The sequence below is a fragment of the Oncorhynchus tshawytscha genome, linkage group LG04, assembly GCF_018296145.1.
Source record: "Oncorhynchus tshawytscha isolate Ot180627B linkage group LG04, Otsh_v2.0, whole genome shotgun sequence".
In the NCBI taxonomy this organism is placed as follows: domain Eukaryota; kingdom Metazoa; phylum Chordata; class Actinopteri; order Salmoniformes; family Salmonidae; genus Oncorhynchus; species Oncorhynchus tshawytscha.
Genome location: NC_056432.1, coordinates 31,525,606 through 31,545,480, shown reverse-complemented (window position 1 = coordinate 31,545,480; position 19,875 = coordinate 31,525,606). Strand labels below are relative to the sequence as shown.

Sequence of the window (19,875 nt, the reverse complement as noted above, 5' to 3'; positions counted from 1 at the left end):
AGGAATATGCTGCATTCTGTATCCAAGCTCAACCACAAAAGTGACAAATTGTATATTCCTCTATGGAATTACAAAATTACATTACAAACACAACCCACAGACAAAAGGTACAATGGTGGGTCAGGAGAGGGATGGGGTAGAGGATTTTACAATGATACATTCATATACTACTGAGTAAGTATACTGTAGGCATTAGTCCAGAGTGAAAATTGTGTTGGTTGAGCAGAGGAGAAGTTTGTGGGGAATTGATTGGGAGAACTGATGACAGAAATATCACAGTTACTATGTGTGGCATAGTAATATAAATTAAAAAGATATATACAGAAAGAACTACCTGCTTTTGGCCTTCGCTTAGCACAGAGCCATTACCAGGCTGAAATGAGCGATAAATCAAGGGACGGACCCAAAAGTTTTGACCGGGTAGACTATCTCTGTCTTTGAGGAGATAAAAACTATGGAGAAAAGTCTGAAGTTAGAACAGGTGACAGAATACCTCATTGATTCAAACCCAAGATAATCAATGGCTGTTGATGGCTGGGCCTTGTACATTGAGGGAGCATTAGGTGACCGCTAGTGTCCTGAAGATCCACACATTACATGGTCAAAAATAGTGCAATCTTCCAGACTACCAGAGTCAGAGGCCATTTGGTGTTCAAAGGCATTTGTATTTAACCAATCAGAATTCTTCAGTATGATTTGAAACATATTCAACTCTCTAAATAGTGAAAGTTGTATTATCTAACAGTGTCCCTACTGGACTGCAGAACGAGATCCAGGCAGAAAGTTTGAAATCTTTAACTTAGATGGAAAGTAGTACCCTGCAGTTGACACTAGAAATTGGACATCTTCTCTCAAAACACTGAGGACTTTGAAGGGATTTGTTTCGAGCCACTGATTTTGAACCTATAAGCTTATTTGATGTTTCAAAAGTAAATGTGTCAGGTTTTTTTCTGATAAAAACAATATGTTGTGAATCTGTGAATATCAAGAACACATGTTGAATCACCCATATTTGATTCCAAATTAAGATTAGAATTTGCTACTTTTATATGTTCAGAATGTAAACCGTTTCACTCCTTTAGTAATTTTAACGTGTGTCAACTCAAAAACGTAGCCCCAACTGTTTCGTAGTAGATTTTGATCAAAACAATTCTTCCAGAAAGCATGGGCCAAAGAATTTGAGAAACTAATTCAGGCACTACAATGTAAATTGTACAAGGTCTCAGCCATCAACACAGCATCTGAAATCATTTGGTTTTGTGACAGATGTTTTATTCAATACAATACACATAATTGATTAAACAAGCAGACGGCACAGGCATTTCTCAGGATAACGTGTGTTCCTACTATCACAGTCCAGCAAAATGCCAAATGAGTGCTTTCACAGAATCAGAACCTAGGGAATCTCTGTAATTCATTTTTTTTACCATGATGAACAGTAGTTATTGTAGGGTGGCTTCTGACAAACTATCTTTCAAACCTTGTTGATTGATGAGGAGGCAGGACTTCCGCCATTATTTATGAGGCTGGCATGTCCAGAGGTAATCAAATTAGGTAAATGAAATGAGATAACCAAGGGGTTTCAACCATTGTATAAACATCCGGTTTGTGGGGGACGGATTTGGAAGGGGTTGGTAATTAGGTTTAGTTATGTTAATTAAGACTATAAGTTAGAGTGAATTAGGTTTGTGTGGGTGTTGTCTGTGATTGATGTCTTTTGATGTCTTTTCATATCATATGGCATAATGTCAGGTAGAACCTGACCCGGGAGTCGTGATTTATGACCACAAATGTCAAATCTGGGTTTAGGGACAGATTTTTTATAGAAGGGTATTTGCACACAACTCCCAGGTCAGGTACTATTATCATATGTAACATGTAAAATACTATTATAATACATGTGTAAGATCATTGAAGATCTCTTGCACATATGAATATAATATATTATATATATATGGATATATATGAATATATATATCCACGGATGCTGCAGACAACAGTTTTCAAGAAGTTACATTGGTGATGGAAAATGTCAGATATTCAAAGACCATCACATCTTTCACATTGCCATTAGTGAAGCTTATGTTAGGAACTCAGTCCTGCCAGTGATTAATTGACAGGTCTTAATCCCGCAGGGCTCCCTGTTAACCTTCAAGTGAATAGACCACTTATCCCAACAGAGGTAGGGTGAAAAATTGGAGAGACATTGGTATAAGGGAGGTTGGGGTACTTTTTGGAATGGTCTTTTCACTCACGGGATACAGTAGCTCACCCCAAGAAACCTTTGCAAGGGTTAAATCTGCATAAACATAGTTGATTTACTGTTACCTTAAAATAAGACAGGCCCTCTCTAGACCCCTTTATAATTAAGGTGTGGTGTGTCTGGACTTGTAGCCTGGTTGTAAGTCTGGGTGGTAGATGAAAGTGGGTGACATGTTAAAGTGGATATTGTCGGATGGTACTAATTTGATAACCTCAAATTCTGGGTTCACATAGAATTGATATAAGGGTCTGTGTACACACATTTAACATATTACATTTAAAATATTATTAGATCAGATTTGTGATCACAAAGGATCTCTCTCACACAACTGTATCCACTGGATGCTGCATACATCTGTTTTCATGAATTAAGGATTATTTTACATCCCATACACTAATATTAGTCATTTAAATACAGTTTGCAGTAGCTTGGTGGTAGTTGAACTAAATTCACATTTTGGTAGTGTTTTCAGTAGTTAATGACTTTTTCCCCCACGTAGCGGTTTTTTCTGTCGCTATTTTTTCTGTCGCTAAAATAAAATGTGTGAAGTAGGTGAAGTAGGAAAGAATGTCCTTTATCTTTCGGCATCAGAGCTGCTTAATTTACACTGGACTCCAGAGTGATCCGTTCTTGCTATTTGTAGTCTATGACATTTCAGACTTAGATGTCTTAATTTGTCAAAGTAGTTTGGATGTAGTGAACAACTTTTCAATCTAGATTTAGTTAAGTCAATTACAATACCCCATAATGATGAATCAAAAACAAGTTTTTGCTTGTTCATAACAAATATAAATCATTGTTTAGTGTTTCTGTATCAAATCAAGTCATTTGGGGTCATTTTGACACCAACCAAAAACACCTAATTCTGTTTATAGTAATTTGAGAAAATATAATTTTCTGGAGACATGATACATGAATAATCCATACCACCAGAAGTAGAGGGGGACCTTTATCAGTGACTCTTCTAAGATTGTACTTTTCTATACCATGTATCATATGACCGTGTACAACAACAAAAAATTACTTTACATATACATTTAGTTCCAGTCAAACCAGCTCATAAAAGTCTGTTAGTGCTATGAATACGTTAGAATGGTAATACAGAGAAACAATTCTCTGAATGTACACATATTGGTGTGTACTCTCAGAAAAAAATATATATTACCAGACTTCCTATAATATCCTCCAATATTCTATATGTGCAACTTGATATGGTATTTGGGTTGCTATAACATTTGACCTGAAGTGACATTGAGGATTTGAGCATGCTTTTTGAAGCATCCTGCCATTGGCCCTACCACGCTTATTGTTTCACTAGCAGCGATGCTAATGCTGGCCAAAGGTAAGTAAATAATGAAAACAGCCATATTTTTGGTCATAGTCTCTCGGGATCAATGGATGAATCACTTTGTTAATAAAATTAAGTAAATGTAAAAATGTTGGTGTACCACCCCTTTAAATGGCAGTAGTTTTTACCACAAGACATAATGACATCATGAACACGTTACTTTTTTACCACATTAGCAACAACCATTTGTGTGAAGATTTAAATTTACTAGTGATGGGGATGGAAAATCTATATTGATATGTAAAAAATGTTTTGATACGATGTGGATATCTTATCAGTTTTATAAATAAGTTACATAAATAACATTGCGTCAGTGTTCCTTTTCTGTTAACTTCAAAGGCTCTGTGAAATTCAGACAACTGCTTGTTGATTGCCCAACGGGCTAAGTGTGAATGCCCTAGGGCTTAAATATACCCAACCAGTTTGAATACAATTTGGGGGCCCATCAACCATCAGCAGACAATTAGGTATGTAGGTAAGTATGCTAAGTTGAGGGCCTTTGAGAAGGTCTGTAAGATAATCATGTTATATACTGTATATAGTCAGTGTTAGGAGAAAAGTACTCTGAACATATATTTTACCAAGCTACCAATTACAGTACCAGTCAAAAGTTTGGACACACCTACTCATTCAAGGTTTTTCCTCTTTATTTTTACTATTTTCTACATTGTAAAATAATAGTGAGGACATCAAAACTATGAAATAACACATATGGAATCAAGTAGTAACCAAAAAAAAAGTGTTAAACAAATCAAAATATATTTTATATTTGAGATTCTTCAAAGTAGAATCTTGATGACAGCTTTGCACACTCTTGGCATTCTCTCAACTAGCTTCATGAGGTAGTCAACTGGAATGCATTTCAATGAACAGGTGTGCCTTGTTAAGTTAATTTGTGGAATTTCTTTCCTCCTTAATGCATTTGAGCCAATCAGTTGTGTTGTGACAAGGTAGGGGTGGTATACAGAAGATAGCCCTATTTGGTAAAAGACCAAGTCCATATTATGGCAAGAACAGCTCAAATAAGCAAAGAGAAACAACAATCCATCTTTACTTTAAGACCTGAAGGTCAGTCAATATGGAACATTTCAAGAACTTTGAAAGTTTTTCAAGTGCAGTCACAAAAAACATCAAGCGCTATGATGAAACTGACTCTCATGAGGACCGTCACAGGAAAGGAAGACCCAGAGCATAAGTTCATAAGAGTTATCAGCCTCATAAATTGCAGCCCAAATTAATTATTCAGAGTTTAAGTAACAGACACATCTCAGGCAGGCTCAGGGTCAGGGTCAGGGCAGGCAGAATAGTCAAAAACTGGGAGAACTAGAAAACAGGAACTAACAAGAAACAGGAGTACGGGGAAAAAACAGCTGGTAGGCTTGATGAGACAAGACAAACTGGCAACAGACAAAAAGAAAACACAGGTATAAATGCACAAGGGATAATGAGGAACATGGGCGACACCTGGAGGGGGGTGGAGACAAACAGAAGACAGGTGAAACAGCTCAGGGTTTGACAGCTACCACAGCATTCTGCAGCGATACACCATCCCATCTGGTTTGCGATTAGTGGGACTATCATTTGTTTTTCAACAGGACAATGACCAACTCCTGGCTGTGTAAGGGCTATTTGACCAAGAAGGAGAGTGATGAAGTGATGCATCAGATGACCTGGCCTCCACGATTTCTCGACCTCAACCCAATTGAGATGGTTAGGGATGAGTTGGACCGCAGAGTGAAGGAAAAGCAGACAACTAGTGCTCAGCATACAGTGGGGCAAAAAAGTATTTAATCAGCCTCCAATTGTGCAAGTTCTCCCACTTAAAAAGATGAGAGAGGCCTGTAATTTTCATCTTCAACTATGACAGACAAAATTAGATTTTTTTTTCCCAGAAAATCACATTGTAGGATTTTTAATGAATGAATTTGCAAATTATGGTGGAAAATAAGTATTTGGTCCATAACAAACCTTTATCTCAATACTTTGTTATATACCTTTTGTTGGCAATGACAGAGGTCAAACGTTTTCTGTAAGTTCTTCACACACTGTTGCTGGTATTTTGGCCCATTCCTCCATGCAGATCTCCTCTAGAGCAGTGATGTTTTGGGGCTGTTGCTGGGCAACACGGACTTTCAACTCCCTCCAAAGATTTTCTATGGGGTTGAGATCTGGAGACTGGCTAGGCCACTCCAGGACCTTGAAATGCTTCTTACGAAGCCACTCCTTCGTTGCCCGGGCGGTGTGTTTGGGATCATTGTCATGCTGAAAGACCCAGCCACGTTTCATCTTCAATGCCCTTGCTGATGGAAGGAGGTTTTCACTCAAAATCTCACGATACATGGCCCCATTCATTCTTTCCTTTACACGGATCAGTCGTCCTGGTCCCTTTGCAGAAAGGGACAGCCCCAAAGCATGATGTTTCCACCCCCATGCTTCACAGTAGGTATGGTGTTCTTTGGATGCAACTCAGCATTCTTTGTCCTCCAAACACGACGAGTTGAGTTTTTACCAAAAAGTTATATTTTGGTTCCATCTGACCATATGACATCCTCCCAAATCTTCTTCTGGATCATCCAAATGCTCTCTTGCAAACTTCAGACGGGTCTGGGACTTGTACTTGCTTAAGCAGGGGAACACGTCTGGCACTGTAGGATTTGAGTCCCTGGCGGCGTAGTGTGTTACTGATGGTAGGCTTTGTTACTTTGGTCCCAGCTCTCTGCAGGTCATTCACTAGGTCCCCCCGTGTGGTTCTGGGATTTTTGCTCACCGTTCTTGTGATCATTTTGACCCCACGGGGTGAGATCTTGCGTGGAGCCCCAGATCGAGGGAGATTATCAGTGGTCTTGTATGTCTTCCATTTCCTAATAATTGCTCCCACAGTGGATTTCTTCTAACCAAGATGCTTACCTATTGCAGATTCAGTCTTTCCAGCCTGGTGCAGGTCTACAATTTTGTTTCTGGTGTCCTTTGACAGCTCTTTGCTCTTGGCCATAGTGGAGTTTGGAGTGTGACTGTTTGAGGTTGTGGACAGGTGTCTTTTATACTGATAACAAGTTCAAACAGGTGCCATTAATACAGGTAACGAGTGGGGGACAGAGGAGCCTCTTAAAGAAGAAGTTACAGGTCTGTGAGAGCCAGAAATCTTGCGTGTTTGTAGGTGACCAAATACTTATTTTCCACCATAATTTGCAAATAAATTCATTAAAAATCCTACAATGTGATTTTCTGGAATTTGTTTTCTCATTTTGTCTGTCATAGTTGAAGTGTACCTATGATGAAAATTACAGGCCTCTCTCATCTTTTTAAGTGAGAGAACTTGCACAATTGGTGGCTGACTAAATATTTTTTTGCCCCACTATATGTGGGAACTCCTTCAAGACTGTTGGAAAAGCATTCCTCGTGAAGCTGAGAATTCCAAGAGTGTGCAAAGCTGTCATTAAGGCAAAGGGTGGCAATTTGAATAAATATATAAAGTACAAATATAAAATACATTTAGATTTGTTTGACACTTTTTGGGTTACTACTTGATTCCATATGTGTTATTTCATAGTTTTGATGTCGGCACTATTATTCTACAATGTAGAAAATAGTAAAAATAAAGAAAAACCATTGAATGAGTAGGTGTGTCCAAACTTTTGACTGGTACTGTACTTCATGCTGGAAGAAGTTAAGCTACACTAAAGCTTACCTTAACATGCTGACCATACCGCTCCCATCGCATGTTACATGTTATTCAATTATTGAATCAACACTGCTCACACGCGCCAACGAGCGTCTGCGTTGCCAAGCGCTTAAGTAGAAGTCAGTTCTATTTGTGACGCTGAAGGCGGTGGAAGTCCTGCCTCTTCCATCTCCTCATTTGTTAATAGAAGCAGATACCCACATGCCATCTCCTCATTGGTTATACCCACGTGGGTGATTGAAAGATGAACTGAGTTCGGTCAGTCGTCATGGTAACTATGAAAGTTAGATGCCAATTGCCATATAAAGTCCAAAGAAGAAAAGCCTGGAAGGAGGAGAGTTGACTTGAAACGATTCGGTTGACCGTTTCATGTGTGGATTAATTGTCGGAGTAGAGGACCTTGTGCATTTCATGTAAAATAACAACTCAACATTTATATCCCAGAACTAATTATCTAGAAACAGCATGCTATCTTAATAGGACAAATTAGCTAGCAACTGCAAGATAGCCAACTAAATTGCCATAAATGTTTAATGCTTTTCGACCCTTCCCCAAAATAACAATTGGTTCAGAGTTTGTTTTGATATTTCTACCTGCGTGTCGTGATCGTTTTTGGTGTGTGGGGACAAAAATCAATTTGGGCACAATGGTGCGTGGCCGGTTTGGATACAGTGTTAGAACATATATTGGACTTAAGGTAAAGACTCATGTGAAGGCCTAATTACAGAGGAGGAACTTCTAGATGCAATTAAAGTCTTATAGTCCGGGAAAACTCCAGGGCTTGATGGTATACCAGTTGAGGCATAACCAATATTTTTCGATGTACTCAAACTACCATTATTAAGATGTTATTACTACTCCAATAAAAATGGTAGATTATCAGATACTCAGCAAGAAGGTCTGATTGTACTATTACTGAAACATGACCCAGGTTCTAAATATAAAGATTCAGTCCACCTAAAAACTGGGGACCCCTTACACTTAAGTGTTGTGATGCCAAAATTCTAGCAAAATGCATAGCGCAAAGAATTAAAAAAGGTATTGTCAGATATTATTTATCCTAATCAGACAGCTTTTAACATGGATGATACATTGGAGATAATATAAGACAAGTACTAGAAACAATAGAACACATTTGAGAAACCAGGTCTGGTATTCATAGTCGACCTTGACAAGGCCTTTGATAAAGTACGACTGAAATTTATAAATAAACGCCTGGACAATCTCTTATACAATGGGTTAAAGTTTTGTATAATAACCCTAGGTGTAAAATAGTAATACAGAAAGTATTAACAACTGTCTAGTGGAGTAAAACAAGGATGTCCACTGTCAGCAAATCTATTTATTATGACTATCGAAGTGTTAGCTATTTAAAATAAATATATATATATATACATCAAATGTATATAGTTGAAGTCGGAAGTTTACATAAACTGAGTTTAAATGTATTTGGCTAAAATCCTTCACAATTCCTGATATTTAATCGTAGTAAAAATTCCCCGCTTAGGTCAGTTAGGTTCACCACTTTATTTTAAGAATGTGAAATGTCAGAATAATAGTAGAGAGGATGATTTATTTCAGCTTTTATTGCTTTCATCACATTCCCAATGGGTCAGAAGTTTACATACACTCAATTAGTATTTGGTAGCATTGCCTTTAAATTGTTTAACTTGGGTCAAACATTTTGGGTAGCCTTCCACAAGCTTCCCACAATAAGTTGGGTGAATTTTGGCCCATTCCTCCTGACAGAGCTGGTGTAACTGAGTCAGGTTTGTAGGCCTCCTTGCTCACACACACATTTTCAGTTCTGCCCACACATTTTATATGGGATTGAGGTCAGGGCTTTGTGATGGCCACTCCAATACCTTGATTTTGTTGTCCTTAAGCCTAAAGCCAACTTTGGAAGTATGCTTGGGGTCATTGTCCATTTAGAAGACCCATTTGCGACCAAGGTTTAACTTCCTGACTGATGTCTTGAGATGTTGCTTCAACATATACACATAATTTTCTTTCCTCATGATGCCATCTATTTTGTGAAGTGCACCAGTCCCTCCTGCAGCAAAGCACCCCCACAACATGATGCTGCCACCCCCTTCCTTCACGGTTGGGATGGTGTTCTACGGCTTGCAAGCCTCCCCCTTTTCCTCCAAACATAACAATGGTCATTATGGCCAAGCAGTTCTATTTTTGTTTCATCAGACCAGAGGACATTTCTCCAAAAAGTACAATTTTTGTCTCCATATGCAGTTGCAAACTGTAACCTGGCATTTTATGGTGGTTTTGGAGCAGTGGCTTCTTCCTTGCTGAGGGGCCTTTCAGGTTATGGCGATATAGGACTCGTTTTACTGTGGATATAGATACTTTTGTACCCATTTCCTCCAGCATCTTCACAATGTCCTTGTTGTTCTGGGATTGATTTGCACTTTTTGCACGTTCATCTCTAGGAGACAGAATGCGTCTTTTTCCTGAGTGGTATGATGGCTGGGTGGTCACATGGTGTTTATACTTGCGTACTATTGTTTGTACAGATGAACGTGGTACCTTCAGGCATTTGGAAATTGCTCCCAAGGATGAACCAGACATGTGGAGGCCTACAATTTTGGCTGATTTCTTGGCTGATTTCTTTTCATTTTCCCATGATGTCAAGCAAAGAGGCAATGAGTTTGAAGGTAGGCCTTGAAATACATTCACAGGTACACCTCCAATTGACTCAAATGATGTCAATTAGCCTATCAGAAGCTTCTAAAGCCATGACATAATTTCCCAAGCTGTTTAAAGGCACAGTCAATTTAGTGTATGTAAACGTCTGACCTACTGGAATTGTGATACAGTGAGTTATAAGTGAAATAATCTGTCTGCAAACAATTGTTTGTCATGACAAATTAAGTGTCGTGCACAAAGTAGATGTCCTAAGAAATTTGTGGAGTGGTTGAAAAACTAGTTAATGACAACCTAAGTGTGTGTGTGTGTGTGTGTGTGTGTGTATAGCCACAATTGTCACGCCCTGATCTTAGAGAGCCTGTTTATTTCTCTATTTGGTTAGGTCAGGGTGTGATATGGGTAGACATTCTAGTTTTCTATTTCTTTGTTGGCCGGGTTTGGTTCCCAATCAGAGTCAGCTGTCTATCGTTGTCTCTGATTGGGAATCATATTTAGGCAGCCTGTTTTCCACCTGAGTTTGTGGGATCTTGTTTTTTTTGCACAGTTGCTGTATAGCCCTGCAGAAGTTTACGTTCATTGATCTTTTGTTGGTTTTGGGTGTTCATCTAAAATAAAGTAAGATGTACACTTTCCACGCTGCGCATTGGTCTCATTCCGACGACGGACGTAACAACAATCTGCAAAATTAAAGCTGATCTACCCCCCTCTACTAGTATTAGTGTATGGGATGTAAAAATGTAAACCATAATTCTAGAAAATGGATGTATGCAACATCAGTGGATATAATTGTGTGTGTGAGAGATCCTTTGTCATCTTAAAAATCTGATCAAATAATATTTTAAATGTAATATGTTCATAGTACATCAATCAATTCTGTGAAACCAGACTTTAAGGTTATCAAATTGGTGCTATCAGACAATATCCTCTTTAACCTGTCACCCCGTTTCTCCCTACTTACATCTACCACCCAGACTCATCTACATCTACCACCCAGAATCAACTATGTTTACGCAGATTTAACCCTCGCAAAGGCTTATGCGGGTGATCTACTGTATCCTGTGTGATGATGTAGATCTTTGAACATCAGACATTTTCCATCACCAACGTAACTTGTTGAAAACTGTTGTCTGCAGCGTCAGTGGATAGAATTATATTCATATGGGCATGAGATCTTCAATGATCTTACAAATGTAATAATATTTTAAATGTTACATATGTTAATATATGTAACTATCTTTTTGTGAGTACAAACATCCTTCTATAGAAATTAGTCCCTAATCCCAGATTTGACATCTGGAGTCATAAATCATGACTCCCAGGTCAAGTTCTACCTAACATTACGTCAGATGATATAAACAGACATTAAATCACAGACAACACCCACACAAACCTAATTATAGAGTCTTAATTAAACATAACAAAACCTAATTACCAACCTCCCAAATCATGGGTGAAACTACTTGCGTCTCATTTAATTACAACTGGACACGGACCCCTCAAATCATGGCGGAAGTCCCACCCCCCTATTCAATCAATCAAAGAGATATGAAAGATAGTTTGACAGAAGCCAACCTACTATAACTACTATGAACACATACAAACACTTCACTTCAATTATCTGCTATGAAGCAAGTGTAAGAAATATGGAAAACATGGCACGTGTAATTATCATTAATAACAGTTTGTCAGCTCATAAAATAATAAAATAATAAAATAATGTTAATACACATTCAGCGATTAGGTTGGATAACATAGCGTGGATGTGTCAAGGAAACAGAAAAATGTAATTTGCCACAAACTTGCATGAACAATTCTAAATGGTCAGAAAATGCACCATGAAATGTATATCATGACAAATAGTTCAAAGTGAAATGGAACTACAGTATAACCTGAAAATGTAGTGCTTAATTATTATTCACTATTAATAAAATTGTGTTTATTAATCTGAAACAATTTGTGGTTGGTCTTATTTGTTTGTACATTGTCACCCTAAACAGGAAACTGCTTTTGAGCGGTCTTTTGTGCAACATGTTTAAATGACTTACCCCTCTAAGAAAACCACTGCATTGTTGTTACTTCTATTAACATTGTTTTAATAAGTGATGATACTGATGCCAATGCCATAAAATGTACTGTTGATATATCAAACATGAACTTCCATCCCAACTTCTTAACCTGAATTTAAGGACAATCCATTGGGCACAATATGTCATTTCAAAGTGGATAATTGGGTAATATTTGGTTGAGACGTTGATCAATGAGATTGCAACCTAGATTACCGTTCAAAAGTTTGGGGTCACTTAGAAATGTCCTTATTTTTGAAAGAAAATTTAAAAAATTGTCCACAGAGTTCCTCTGTCCAGTGTCTGTGTTCTTTTGCCCATCTTAATGTTTTATTTTTATTGGCGAGTCTGAGATGGCTTTTTCTTTTCAACTCTGCCTAGAAGGCCAGCATCCCGGAGTCACCTATTCACTGTTGACATTGAGACGGGAAGGGAGAAGTACACAGCATTGTACGAGACCTTTAGTTTCTTGGCAATTTCTCACATGGAATTGCCTTCATTTCTCAGAACAAGAATAGACTGAGTTTCAGAATAAAGGTCTCTGTTTCTTCCCATTTTGAGCCTGTACTCGATCCCACAAATGCTGATGCTCCAGATACTCAACTTTTTTATATCAGCACAGCAGTTTAAAGCTGTGCTAACATAATTGCAAAGGGATTTTCTAATGATCAATTAGCATTTTAATATGTTTAAGCTAATCCAGGTTTATCAACGTGCCATTGGAACACAGGAGTGATGGTTGCTGATAATGGGCGTCTGTACGCCTATGTAGATATTCCATTAAATATATATTTTTTTAAATCAGCTGGTTCCAGCTACAATAGTCATTTACAACATTCACAATGTTTACACTGTATTTATGATCAATTTGATGTTATTTTAAAAGGACAAAAAAATTGTATTTTCTTTCAAAAACAAGGACATTTCTAAGTGATCCCAAACTTTTGAACGGTAGTGTATATTCACCCACTCAAAAAGACAACCAAAAGTCAGTTGAATTTCCAATGTGTTATCACTATGCTTTTAACAATCTAAAAAGCACAACCAAATTCCAATGGAAAAACAATGTCAGATTTTTGGTTTAGTTGTCACCCTATCAATGCGCTTTCAACCATTTAAAAGCACAACCAGGTTAAAATTAGAATATTTTGTTTATTTATATAACAGATTGTGTTATCACTGGTCTACATTAAAAGTATATGGTGCTACCATCTCCCTAGACTTTTGCATGCTATCTTGAACATGCATGCTTTATGATTACATAAGAAATGTATACAGTTACAGTAAACTCAAAATGTGGCCGTGGATGTGTTACTCATTTTAAAAGGTTGAACGTTACATTAAGATTAACTTTAGGGTATGTACTGTATTACAAATGTAATATTGAACTGTGTTTGGTTGACAACGCAACCAAATATTAACGAGTCACTGGCTGAATCCCATTCTTTAACTTGTATTTTTGGTTGAGTTGGAGACGTGAATCTAACATATCTAACTTGATATGGGCTATTTATTGTATTTTAAAAGTGATATTGAATTGGGTTTGGTCGTCAACGCAACCAAATATCAACATTTGAAGGAGATTTATTTTCTGCTTGGATAGTTCCATTGACTTAATGACTTAATCTGGCTTTAATATCTTCTGCTTGGATAGTGTCACTGACTTAGTCTGGCTTTAATTCCAGTTAGTCTACAAATTAATAACTGATATGTTGGATTCACGTCTCCATCTCAACCAAAAATCTCAACCAACGCATCATCACGCTGTAATGCTGAACTTCATTTGATTGGAATTGAAAGGCTATGTTCCCTCGTTAGCGGAGACCACATTCACAGTAAACGCTGCATTCAGGGTCTTCAGGAAGTATTCACATCCCTTTTCTTTATCCACATTTTGATGAGTTACAGCCTGAATTTAAAATTGATTACATTTAGATTTTTGGGTGTCACTGGCCTACATACGATACCTCATAATGTCAAAGCGGAATAATGTTTTTCAAAATGTATACAAATTAATTAAAAATTAAAAGCTGAAATGTCCTGAGTCAATAAGTTTTCAATCACTTTATTATGGAAAGCATAAAGTTCAGGAGTAAAAATGTGCTTAACAAGTCACGTAATAAGTTGTATGGACTCTGTGTGCAATAGTGTTTAACATGATTTCTGAATGACTACCTCATCTCTGTACCTCACACATACAGATAATTGTAAGGTCCCTCAGTCAAGCAGTGAATGTCAAAAACTGATTCAATCATAAAGACCACAGAGGTTATCAAATTCCTTGCAGAGAAGGGCACCTATTGGTAGATGTTTTTAATTTTTTTAATTAAAAAGCAGACAATGAATATCCCTTTGAGGATGGTGAAGTTATTCATTACATTTTGGATGGCGTATCATTACACCCAGTCACTACAAAAGATACAGGCATCCTTCCTAACTCAATTGCCGGAGAGAAAGGAAACCGCTCAGGGATTTCACCATGAGGGAGAAAACTGAGGATGGATAAACATTGTAGGTACTCCTGTACAGAATAAAAATATTCAAAAACAAGCATCCTGTTTGCAACAAGGCAATACTGTAATACTGCAAAAAAATGTGGCAAAGCAATTGACTTTTTGTCCTGAATACAAAGTGTTATGTTTGGGGGCAAATCCAATACAACACATTACTGAGGACCACTCTCCATATTTTCAAGCATAGTGGTGGTTGCATCACGTTATGGGCATGCTTGTAATAATTTTTCAGGATAAAAAAAAGAAACCAAATACCTGGTTCCGTCTGCTTTCCACCAGACACTGGAAACCCAAAATACAAGGCAAAATCTACACAGGAGTTGCTTACCAAGAAGACAGTGAATGTTCCTGAGTGGCTGAGTTACAGTTCTGACTTAAATCTACAGCAAGACCTGAAAATGGTTGTCTAGCTATGATCAATAATCAATTTGACAGAGCATGAAGAATTTGTCTGTAAGAAAAAATGTGGAATAAGTCAAGGGGTATGAATACTTTCTGAAGACACTGTAAGTAGGCTCCATTTGAAATTGAAAATTGGGAAATCTGTAATGCTTCAGTGATACCTGATATTTAGATTGAATCGAGCCCTAAATATCATTACATTTCGCTAGGCCTTTTGTTTGTTGAATTCTGCGTTGAATTCAAACAATAGCTGTTGATGACTTTGCAAAGGTTATATAAGCCTAAATGGCATCATTGATGATTAATTTGCTCTGTTAGACCTACTCCTTGTAAAAATAGCACATTGGTAATAGTCAGTGAAAAATATCATAGCTAAGCAGGGCTAGGCTTGGTTAAAACCCTTGATAGGAGACCAGAGGATACCTGTAGACAAATCAATTCTCCAGTACATTGTTTTAAGGTACAGAGTCAACATATTTTATAAAAGGTTTGTCTTTGTAGAAACTTGATTACCATGATGACATAATCCTGTGGTTAAAATGTCACCCTCAAAACAGTTGATTACTTTTTTCAAATCCAATTTATTTTCCACTTAATTTGTCAACGTATAGTGATGTTCAATCTAAGTTTGTCAACGTATAGTTTGGGCAGTTTGTGCCCAGTGGGAAGGTTAATTATATATTTTTTAACCTGTGCACTTGGATTCCTGTTTATCAGCACATCACCTTATAATACCAAACCAAACTGGGCATAAGTACACACACACGACAGGTTTCCTTTTGAACTAATTAGGCCCACATTGTAGGATCACTCCTTTCACTGTGAAGTGAAGCCAAAATGGGGCAAACATCATGTCAGTGTACTATTTAACTAGATGGAAAGAAGACTGGCCAACAGTTAATTGTCACGGATAAAAAATAAAAAAAATCGGACAAATGTGGATTTTCCTCTGTATTGCGTCACATTTGCACCTGTTCTTTTCAGACGGGCCTGAGACATAAAACATTGAACATGAGGTTAAGAAGGAATATGATGTTATTCACTCCAGAAAATAACAGGTGCAAACCCATCTAACCAAAATAAACTGAAACTTTAAAGAATTACTTGATACAATTCAACACATTTCTCCTTAGTTGGTCTAAGGATGGGTCTGTTACATATTACTTTGTACATTATTGGTAACGTTTAATTTCTAGTGGCATCAATAAACCTTTCAGATCAACGTTAACAAACAAAAAAACGTATAACATTATGATGTGTGATAAAACCTCCATAACAAGTTACAACAATGATTTAGGCTTTGTCCATACTAATAATGATATTTGGAAATAGTTCATTTAAAAATAATCCATCAGGCACTACGTGTACTGGAAAGCTTATGTATGACACATGAAGTGTTACCCATGAACAGTAGGTATGAAACTGAACATGTGACAGATGGAAAAAAAACAAGCACAGCTTTTAAGAAACAATCTTATTTATAAAGGACTGTTTGTACAAAGGCCATTCCTTTTATAACTTGTAGCACATGGGCAGGAGTCTCTAACGTGGGAAGGAGAGCTTAAATTAAAGCTAAACAACAGGGTGCACCTTGTTTTTGAAAAAAAAGTGAATTAGTGAAGAACACTTAAGGGTGAAAGTAATGGTGCAAAATGATTGCATGGGTGGTATAGTGTAAATACTTATGAGTGGCAGTTAATTGCATAAATCCTTCTATTATTATTTTATTCTGCAAATACCTAGTATAAACCCAATAGGCTATTCATGTGTAATGTCTAAATAATTAATAACATGTCAACAAAGATGTAGACTATTGTTTAAAGCCAATTTTGAGTCATATGACATTGTCGAGTAACACCGGAACCTGATAACAGTTTATTAAACCCTTCCCCTTTTGAACAAAGGAGCAACCTGAACCTCCACATGTTAATCCCTTTACCCGTTCCAAGTAGGCCTACTGTACATATGCGCTCATTAAAATATCATTGTCTCTTTGCTGGACTCTTCCAGGTTGGCTAAAACCAACAGAAAATGGTGGATAAAGGCTAAACATGTGAGGCTTGGGAACCATAGGCCTGTGGATAATACTCACCTTTGAACAAGGGGCAGATTGTGGCTAGAGCATGCACCGGTCCCAGACGGGTGTACTGCCCAATAGCAAACTCCATGAAGAGAAGGGGGATGCCACACAGAAACAGCATGAGAAAGTAAGGAATGAGAAAGGCACCTAAACGAAGGGAGATATGGAGCCAAATAGATTAGTAACACAAGAAGTGTTCAAGATAAACAGTAAATGTCTTGTTTAATTTGCAGTTTTTCTAGACCCCCGCAAGGCCGGAGTTTGTTAAGCCTAACATTTCACAAAGCTATACACAGTGTCACAAATGGCTGGCTGGTGGCAATAACATATGTTGGAAATTCAAACATTGCTGATTGTAAAATAAATGTCTGATGCAACATACTAATCAGCTACCAATATATATTTTAATTTTAATATACAACTGTCCTGTATAGGCTACTTGAACCTGCATGACATGAGCCGTCCTCACGCTACCTCCCAGCTTGTATAGGAAGTTGTTATGCGTGAAACCAGTCTATTAATGCCAAATAATACAGTCAGTCCACCCTCAAATCACTAGCTTAGTGGGGATTGTTTCATTCTGCAGTGTACAATCTATAGCTATATACTGTATTTGGCTGCTATTTATACACTTGTTTTAAAATGACACATGAAACACATAACCAAAAAACAAGAAAAAAAAAAGTAGTCGGCTTGAGGATAAATTCAGCCATTATTTATTGTTGAACTCGGCGGATTTTGTCTGGCTAATAGCCTACACAAATGGGCTGCAATATTCAAGGTAAATTCAATTAAATCAAATTAAATCCAACAAGAGAGACTCCCCGGTCTCCTGAAGTCCTCCTTTTTTGTGTGCAAATGTTTTCACTACGGCCTGTAGGTCAATTGCGCTGCACACAACTTAAACTTAGTCTTGAATGATGCGTGCCAAGATACAGCGGCTTTGGAAAGTATAAAAAACCCTTCTCTTTATCCACATTGTTACCTTACAGCCTTATTCTAAAATGGATTCAATTCTTTTTTTCCCCCTCATCAATCTACACACAGTACCCCATAATGACAACAGGTTTAGACATTTTTGCAAATTTATACAAAAATAAAAACAAATACCTTATTTAAGTATTCAGACCCTTTGCTATGAATCTCAAAATTGAGCTCAGGTACATCCTGTTTCCATTGATCATCCTTGAGATGTTTCTACAACTTGGAATCCACCTGTGGTAAATTCAATTGATTGGACATGATTTGGAAAGGCACCCATCAGTCTATATAAGGTCCCACAGTTGGCAGTGCATGTCAGAGCAAAGGAGGCCCATGATATGCGTTTTTGAACACCTGAGTAAGCTCCACTCATTGCACTGGCGCCGTCGAAGCCTTGACCACGGCATTTCTCACCGATATCCCCTTATACTTTCAATCAGTTGAATTTTGTATTTTTCAAGGCCTGAGGCCCAAGAAACAATGAACTCTCAATGTTGGTTCAATTCAATTGAAACTCGACCCAGGCAGTGCACCATCAACTATTGTCTACTACTACCACCAATACAGCATCTCCATTTACAGAGCAGATCCACCCTATCTCAGTAACTGGATAGAGGTCTGGACTGCTAGCCCAGGAAACGGTCATATATGGTAATTACCATGACAGATAGCTTAACACCAAGGAGGATGAATAGGCAACACATGGTGTGTCTTACTGTAATAAAATCAAGACAGTCTTAATTCCCTAAACTACAACTAGAAATGTCCTTTTACTTGTTTTAAGCTCTCGGGTGAGGGAATGAGATGCAGACCCCTTATTGTAGTTGTCACAGACAGGATTTGAACCCTGGTTCCTCACAGGAGAAACATACATCTTGACCATTAGACCAAGAGGCAATTCCCCCACGAGATTATAAATCCAATTTATGTCTGCTACATAAACCAGGGATGTGAATGTATGCCAGATTAATTTAGTGCCTTCTAAGTGCCTGAGCAAACCAGTGTGATGGTATCTGTCAAGGTAGCACATTTCTGTTATACAGTGAGGTCCGTGGCAAAGCAGGAGAAGAAGTAAACTATTTGTATTTATTTTATTTAACCTGTATTTAACTAGGCAAGTCTAACGAGGAAATACAACAGAACACATAATCATCCGTGTCTGTTGTTTGGGAAGGTCTGATGTTTTTCCGACTCACACATGCCTAGATCTCAGCTGTGCTGTAAGCCAAGGCAATGCAAAGTCATGATGATGCAACAATAAAGGACCAGTGCAGTCAAAAATGTCATTTTCCTATGATATATATATATTTCCACCTATGTGGTTTGAATAACACTGTGAAAATTATCATATAATTTTAGTGTAAGAGCTGTTTTTAAAGATAGAGTTTGGGATAGAGTTTTTGCCTTCCTCATGATAATTCCTTAATAGAACAATACAAACAAGAGTTCAAAACCTCTGCCAGTTTTCCCCTCCCCACTTAGCCCACTCCAAGACAGTCCCAGCAAAACTAGTGGTGTGGCTCCTGGCTCCTTCAAGAAGTTCAGTTTATATTCATAACATCTTGACGTTAATCTCAACCTGAAAGTCTTCCTTTGTGGTGCATTTCAGAGGATGTGGCAGACAGAATCCCTGAGATCCAAGTTTCAACATTTTATTAAAAACAGAATCCAAATGGCATCATTTGGCTCAATCCTATATTCTATAAAAGGCATGCAAGTAAGATTAAAATCAGCAAGTAAGCAAAATGTCATACATCTTCAAGAAACAAACATCCAACATAAATGAACACATTATCTTTATTCTGAAAGCAACCTTGTTATTGCAGAGTGAAAAGGCTTCTCCTTTTTTAATTAGTAAGGCTATTGTTCAACCAAAAGGCAC

General features: G+C 37.6%; 1 protein-coding gene across 2 annotated transcripts in view; it reads right to left on the bottom strand.

Moving 5' to 3' along the window:
• si:ch211-225b11.1 (uncharacterized protein LOC561694 homolog) overlaps nt 1–19,875 on the bottom strand; it is a 56,205-nt gene that overhangs the window by 33,961 nt on the left and 2,369 nt on the right. For both annotated transcript variants that reach the window (XM_024417633.2, XM_024417631.2), the window contains exon 2: nt 17,025–17,159. In XM_024417633.2, coding sequence (XP_024273401.1) covers nt 17,025–17,159 — 135 coding nt within the window. The remainder of the gene's footprint in view (nt 1–17,024; nt 17,160–19,875) is intronic.